General features: G+C 36.2%; 1 protein-coding gene across 1 annotated transcript; it reads left to right on the forward strand.

The window, feature by feature from the left end:
• The first annotated feature begins 5,579 nt into the window (after window positions 1–5,579).
• Window positions 5,580–7,046, forward strand: LOC108321311 (uncharacterized). The gene has a single exon (XM_017553029.2). The coding sequence runs from the start codon at window positions 5,580–5,582 to the stop codon at window positions 7,044–7,046; it is 1,467 nt and encodes a 488-aa protein (XP_017408518.2).
• The last annotated feature ends 541 nt before the right edge of the window (window positions 7,047–7,587 follow it).

Here is a 7,587-nt window from a genome sequence, read left to right on the forward strand (position 1 = left end):
TCTTAGGATTTGTTATTGAATGGTAGAGTATGAATGTGGTTATGCTTAGCTGGCGTTTATCCTGATATTCTGTGATTACTCATTCTCAAGTAGAGAGAAGTAAATCATGTGTGAGAATGGCAGGAGATCCTAGTCCATAAGGTGAACTTGGGCGAGGTATAATGGACTAACCTCGGGTGGCAGCTGTTGAGGGCATCCCAGCTATTACATCACTCGGGTGCACAAACGTCGTAGCTACACAGAATTCATACAGTCTGGACAGTCAGCGTAAAGTGGCCGGTCATTGCATGTTTTACCATTCGGTTATTGTTGGAAATTGTCAATACCCAATTTCGTCCGGGTAAATATAATTCATCACAAAAATAAATAAATAAATAAAAACATAAAAAAAAAAACCAAAATGAAAAATACTATTTATTTTACTTTTTGCACCCCCAAATTTTCTTTTAAACACTTAATCCAATGGCCCAAAATAATCTCACTTTTTTTACTTCCTCACCACCCATCTTTTCTTATCACACCCCATTCTCCACATCACCATCCACCTCACCCTCCACATCATCTACCTTTTTCATTTACTTTTTCCACATCATTTCCATATTAATTTAATATATCAACCTTTCTAATTATTCCACTTACATTTTTTAATTATATCTTCTCCATCAACATTTTTTATTATCCATTTTTCTCCACCTTATTTTTCCACCCACTTTTTATATTATTTCTTTCACTTATTTTCCACATTAACTTTTACTATTCACTATATTTTATTTCACCCAATTTCTCCACCAACTTTTTATATTATTTCTTCCACTTAATTTCCACACCTAATTTCTCCACCAACTTTTTATATTATTTCTTTCACTTATTTTCCACATTAACTTTTACTATTCACTATATTTTATTTTACCTACTTTCTCCACCAACTTTTTATATTATTTCTTTCACTTAATTTCCATACCTAATTTCTCCACCACATTTTTATATTATTTCTTTCACTTAATTTCCACACCTAATTTCTCCACCAACTTTTTATATTATTTCTTTCACTTATTTTCCACATTAACTTTTACTATTCACTATATTTTATTTCACCTAATTTTTCCACAAACTTTTTATATTATTTCTTTCACTTATTTTCCACATTAACTTTTTCTATTCATCTTTTTTTTATTATATTTTATTTCATCTAAATTTTCCACCAACTTATTATATTATTTTTATTCATCAACTTTCTTCATCCTTAACTCTATAAATACCTACATTCTCTTCACTTCACACACACAAAAAAATTACATAATACTCATCTCTTCTCTCTCAAAACCTCTTCATTCCATCCCAAAACTCTACTTCATTTTCCTCTCACATTTTACTATTTCCTAATCCCTCTATACATAGTAAATCCCATACCACACTTCTACTACAAATTCATCTTTTTCACCATCAATCTACCTCTTCTCACAACTTATTACAAGCAAAGTCTTGCTTCATCTTTCAAATCTTTAACAAGGTACACATTTTCTTTTCATTCTATTTATATTCATTTTGATCATTTTTTAGTTTATAAATTTCTCCTATTTTCTACCACAATTTTATCCTATGCTTTTTAATATTTTTACGTCATAGATATTTTAACTCATCTCTCTTCTTAATAAAAAGAAAACTAAAATATAAAAATTAAAGATAAAAAGAAAAATACAAAATGAAAAAATTAAAAATTACAAAAATATGTTTTAAAGGTTTAGGCACATGTGTGATCGCACGCATCGTCCTTGTGCCAAAAACCTTTTCTCTTTCTTCAAAATCTCAAAAATATGTTTTAAAGGTTTAGGTACATGTGTGATCGCACGCATCGTCCTTGTGCCAAAAACCTATTCTCTTTCTTCAAAAAATGTCAAAAATACGTTTCAAAGGTTTAAGCACATGTGTGATCGCACACATCGTCCTTGTGCTAAAAACCTTTTCTCTCTTTTAAATAAAATTACAAAAATATGTTTTAAAGGTTTAGGCACATGTGTGATCGCACGCATCGTCCTTGTGCTAAAAACCTTTTCATTCTCCTAAATAAAAAATACCAAAAAAAAAATATAAAATCTTCAAAAACTAAAAAACATCTATTTTTCAAACTACAAACAATATCGCCTTGTCAGAACTACGTGATCATTGATTCTCCATCAAAAGCGGAGATACGTAGGAGCAAGGCCAGTTCTTGTCAGGTTCACTTTCCCAAAAATCCAAATTTATCCATAATCATTTTCCAAACAAATTTTCTAAACAATTTCTCAAACAATATTTTCAAGCAGTTTCTAAAAGAACTACGTAACCCTGATTTCTCATTTTAATGAGAATACGTAGGAGCAAGGTCAATCCTTGTCGGGCCCGAAAAACTAAAAATATATTTTGTGTTGTTAAAGTTTTATTTTAGGGGATAGTTAAACATTTTGAAAATCACATCATATTCGCGTATTTAGTTAAAGGTACTGTCTTTGGGCAGGCGTTGTAGGGTGCTAATACCTTCCCTACACGTAACCGACTCCCGAACCAAGAATCTCATTTTCGCAGACCATGCTTTATCATTTTATGATTTTTCTGTAGTTTTCCAGAATAAACTATGGTGGCGACTCCAAAATCTCTTTTTTTCAAAACCGTTTTTATTTATCTTTTTTCGGATCGTCGTCCCGTCGCGATTTCTCGGTTGCGACAGATGGCGACTCCGCTGGGGAAATGAAAGAGAGTGAGGCCATTTAATTAGATAAGTGAATTCAATGTGGTTTTTCTTTGTGTTTTTATTCCCTTTGTCTTTATTTATGTTTAATATTTGGAATAATTGCATGTGAGTTTCTTTTACTTTTTATTTATGTTTGAAATAATTGTTTCTACTTATCTGTGTTTATTTTTGCAATTGTTGTTTTTTATTATAATCTCCCTTCACACAATATGCATATCATGAGTGAGGCCCTATACCCGGGTCTGAGCGCAACTTAGAAATAGAGGGGTTGTGTAGCGGTGTCACTCTGGGATGTACTTCCTGTCTGGCTATCGTGAGAACTCCAGCTAGAGTCTGTTCTCTTCATTTGTGTCTCCACATCTAGTTGATTACTCTGACTGTTGTGGAGAAACAGTGAAAAGAGCCATAGCTCTAGTGGCCTTGATTTAAGGATTAGGAAGTTATCCTTGTGAGTGCATATATTTGGCTTTAGAACTCTAGTTATTCAACTTTTGATAAGGCACGAATGGGAGATGTGTGTCGTCTTATAACCGATTTTTTTTAAAAAAAAATTAAACGCATTGTATATATCACTTTATCATCATGTGTTTTTCTCATGCATTTTTTATGGTCTTGTTGTTGTGGGTCATATGTAGGAAGTTATAAATTTGTGACTAAGCCGTCGAGATAAAATGGAAATTAACATGAGATTTGAAGTTGACCGACCTTCAAGTTCAAACATTTTAAAGGAAAGGATAGCCATTGAAGCAGAGGAAGGAAATATGAATGGTCTGAGAAAACTGGTAAAGAAAATGAAGACATCCCAAAAGGATGCATTCAAGAAGGAGTATGGAAATTTGTTGAGCCTGTTAGAGGTGGAGGTCCAAACATCAGCAATTACCATTTTAGCCCAATATTATGATCCACCATTGAGATGTTTCACTTTTCGAGATTTCCAATTGGTGCCAACAGTGGAAGAATTCGAGCAAATCTTAAATATACCTCTCGAGGGAAAAACTCCATACAACTACCTTGGGCAATATATCCCTGTCTTACAGCTATCAAGGATCATGAAAGTACACCCTATGAAGCTGGAGAGCAAGTTCACAATCAAGGGCAAAGTGAGGGGCCTTCCTCAAGGATACCTAAAGGGATACTTACATCGTCTGGCTGAAGAGGAAAACTGGGAAACATTTATGGATGTATTGGCTCTTCTCCTCTATGGTATCATGCTTTTTCCTAATGTCAAGAATTTTGTCGACTATGCCGCCATGAACGCATTTGTGGGGTACAAAGAGCGCTGTGAGAATCCAGTCACTGCCATCCTGGCTAAAGTTTATGGGACCCTTAATCGTTGTTATGAGCTAAAGGGAGGAAAAATGTTATGTTGTCTACCTGTGTTGTATATGTGGTTCATCTCCCGTGTGAGTGAAGACGCCTTAAATACCACGTGTCCCATGGATGAGCTATTGCAGTGTAAACCAAATGTGAAAGGGGCAAATGAATGGGCGCAACTTTGTGCAAGTTTAAATAAGGAGCAAATTAAATGGTGTTTCCCTTGGCAGCATAGATCGCATATCATATATCATTGCGGGAGGTACCCTAATGTACCTCTCATGGGTATCAGGTGTTGTATTAATTACAATCCTGTATTAGCACAAAGGCAATTTGGGCGTCCTATGAGAGGATCACCTACACCTGCATCTCTTGCCATATTGCAGATCTACTATGAGGAAGGAACCTTTGTTGAAGTGCTTCATCAAGTTAGAAATGCTTGGGGCAACATTATTCGTGCAGAAATGGACCCCAGACCATGGACTATTGATGAAGGAATTCCTTACAGCCATTGGATTGCAGAAAGGGTTAGGACAGTGAAGTTGCCTTTCGAGTTAACTTCTCCTAACCTTGATTATGGAAAACAGTTTCATAAGGCTGAAAGTGAGGAAGTAAAATTGTTGAAGGCAGAATTCGAGCAAATGAAACTAGAAAATATCAAGTTGACCAATAATCTTCAGAGCTTGCAACATGATTATGAGAATCTTAAGCAAGAAGGTGTGGAAAACAGCGAAGCATACGAGGAGTTGTTAATAAGACAAAAGCAAGAGCTAGTAGCGGCCAACATTGAGCTAACTTTGAAAGACCGGGAATATGGTATAATTGAGATATCAGAGCGTGTTACGAAGCAATTGTGTGACCAATCCCAGAGGGACAAGCAAAAAGTACTAGAGGAACTGCATAAAATGCATATTAGAATGGACGACGCCGAACAACAGGCGAATGCAGCAGTGACAAAACTGAAGAAGGAACGTTGGCATCGGGCTGAATCAGAGAAGAAACATCAAGAGTTGATGAATCAGATGAAGGAGTATATCGTTGAACAAGAGCTAGTTACAGAACACTGGAGGAGAAGTTTCTCACAACTAGCTTCCCTTGCCAATGAAGCCATTAAGGATGTCCCTAAGCTATTAGCTGATGCTGAGTCTGCATTACCGATCTTTAACCCACCTGAGAAGGTTGAAACTTTCCTCAATTACTGCAAGAAACTGATAAGAGAAATGAAGAATGTAATGGCTGAGGCTCATGATAGTTGATCATGATTTTGCACACCTCACATGTGTTGAACTTAAATGTTGTGAATGGACTGTCCTATTGACTTTGTTTCATGTTAATTTCCAGATTATACATTTGGCAATGTTTTCGCATCTTTATAATTTCTTACTATAGTAATTGTGTTGCTTTGTCTTTTCTCTTTTTCTTTTCGTTTTTATTTTCTTTTTCTTAATTTATTTCATCTAATAAAATTCAGTTTAAAAATAATAATACGGCTAAAGTCTCCAAAACATCCTAAAGGACACGAACCAGTGGCAAAATCATGGAGAACCAAGGAGAAGTTCAAGAGGGGATGAAAGTCGATATCCAACAGCTGAAGGAACAAATAAGTCAAATCCTAGAGGCCATGAATGCCTTACAAAGCCCCAAAGATTCGTGCGCACAACAACCACAACAAAGAGTTCCAGAAGTACAAACTTTCCCTTCCTATGGTCTTCCCCCAAATTATACTCCACCATCAGGAGTGGACTTGGGGCATCTTGATACTCAAAAGGCCGAAGGTAATGCAGTTGAAGTAGAAGGCGAGCTTGGGGCAACCACTTTCACAATTCCTGGGAAGACAATCCAACCAGGTATTGAGAACATGATAATGAAAAAACAACCTGAGACGAAGTCTTCATCTTATGTCGTTACACCAGCAGATTTTAAAGACGACAAGAGTAAATTAGAAGTCTTTGAGAAGAGGTTAAGAGCCATAGAAGGCGAAGGAAGTTTTGAATTTGGAGATGCTAGAAAACTATGTTTAGTTCCTGATGTGGTGATACCTCCAAAGTTCAGGTTGCCAGAATTTGAGAAATATCGGGGAAATACTTGCCCATGGAGCCATATAACTATGTACTGCAGAAAAATGGCAGCTTATGCCCACGATGAAAAACTTTTGATTCACATCTTCCAAGAAAGTTTAATTGGCGTAGCTCTGACTTGGTACATGCGCTTAGAAACTACTCACATCTATTCATGGAAAGATCTGGTTGATGCATTCCTAAGGCAGTATGAATATAATAAAGATCTAACACCTGACAGAATACAACTGCAAAACATGGTGAAGAAAGAGTCTGAATCATTTAGAGAATATGCCCAAAGGTGGAGAGAAATTGCTGTTCAAGTAGAACCGCCTCTGAGCGACAAGGAGATGACTACCATATTTTTGAATACTCTACAACCACCATTTTATGAACACATGATAAGCAGTGTCTCCTCAAGTTTTGCTGACATAGTAGTAATTGGAGAGAGGGTCGAGGGTGGCATAAGAAATGGAAAAATTGCACTAGGCCCACAACTAGTAGCGAGTTTAAATGAGTATGGTCCTAGACATGAGAAAGATAAAAAACGAAGAGTTAACTCACATTTTATTGCCTATCCTCAAATGTCACATTCTCATGGGTCCAATCGACCCATTGAGCGAAGAAATTACAATCGTGATGAGAAGGTCGCCAGCTTCACTCCTATCCCCATGACCTATACAGAGTTACTGCCATATCTTCTCCGCAGAAACCTCATAAAGGTTTGTCCAACTAGACCTATACGACCTCCGTACCCAAAGAGCTATGACACAAACGCCAAGTGTGATTATCATGAAGGAGCGTGTGGACACTCAACAGAGGCATGCAAGGCTTTAAAGCATAAAGTGCAATCTTTGATCGATTCAGGATGTTTAAAGTTTGAAGAAAGTCAATCCAGCACTCTGGCAAGGCGTGAGTTCGCCCCTACAAATGCCATGGACAAATGAAGAACTATATGGGAAAGCATAGGTTGTTGTAAAAGGCGAAACTGATGTTGTTTTGTCTTGCTACGAGGGTTATGCTCATGGATATTACGCTTTTATTCGTGACTTTTAATGTGAACTTTCATTATTTGGTATCTCCAAGGTTTACTAGAAATCATGTCCTAATAGGGTGTCGTGGAGAAAAACGAAAGCCGCGAATAATAAAATTGAAAAAAAAAACAAATAAATGAAGGCAATATTGAGTCGCTTGTCTTTCTTGCAAATTATCAAACTCTTGTTTTTTCGAAAATAGCAAAAAATATATAAATAGAAAAAAAGAAAATAAAAGAATTGATAACAAAAAGAAAACAAAAGTTGTAGTGTCAGATTTTTCCGAGGTCAAATGTTGAATCAAAAATAACAATTTGATGTTTTCTCTCGAGATGTTTGTGCACATGGTGTTTGAAAAATCTCACCCTTCACTTTCCCCAAACCTAGTTTCCATACTGGCCCCTAAGCCCAGTTTCCACACTGGCCAACATTTCTCAAATTACAAGTTTCAAGA

This window comes from Vigna angularis, chromosome 1, assembly GCF_016808095.1.
Source record: "Vigna angularis cultivar LongXiaoDou No.4 chromosome 1, ASM1680809v1, whole genome shotgun sequence".
NCBI classification, from domain to species: Eukaryota; Viridiplantae; Streptophyta; class Magnoliopsida; order Fabales; family Fabaceae; genus Vigna; species Vigna angularis.

Coding starts and splice junctions, on each gene's coding strand:
- LOC108321311 (XM_017553029.2), top strand. CDS start 5,580: ATGGAGAACCAAGGAGAAGTTCAAGAGGGGATGAAAGTCGATATCCAA.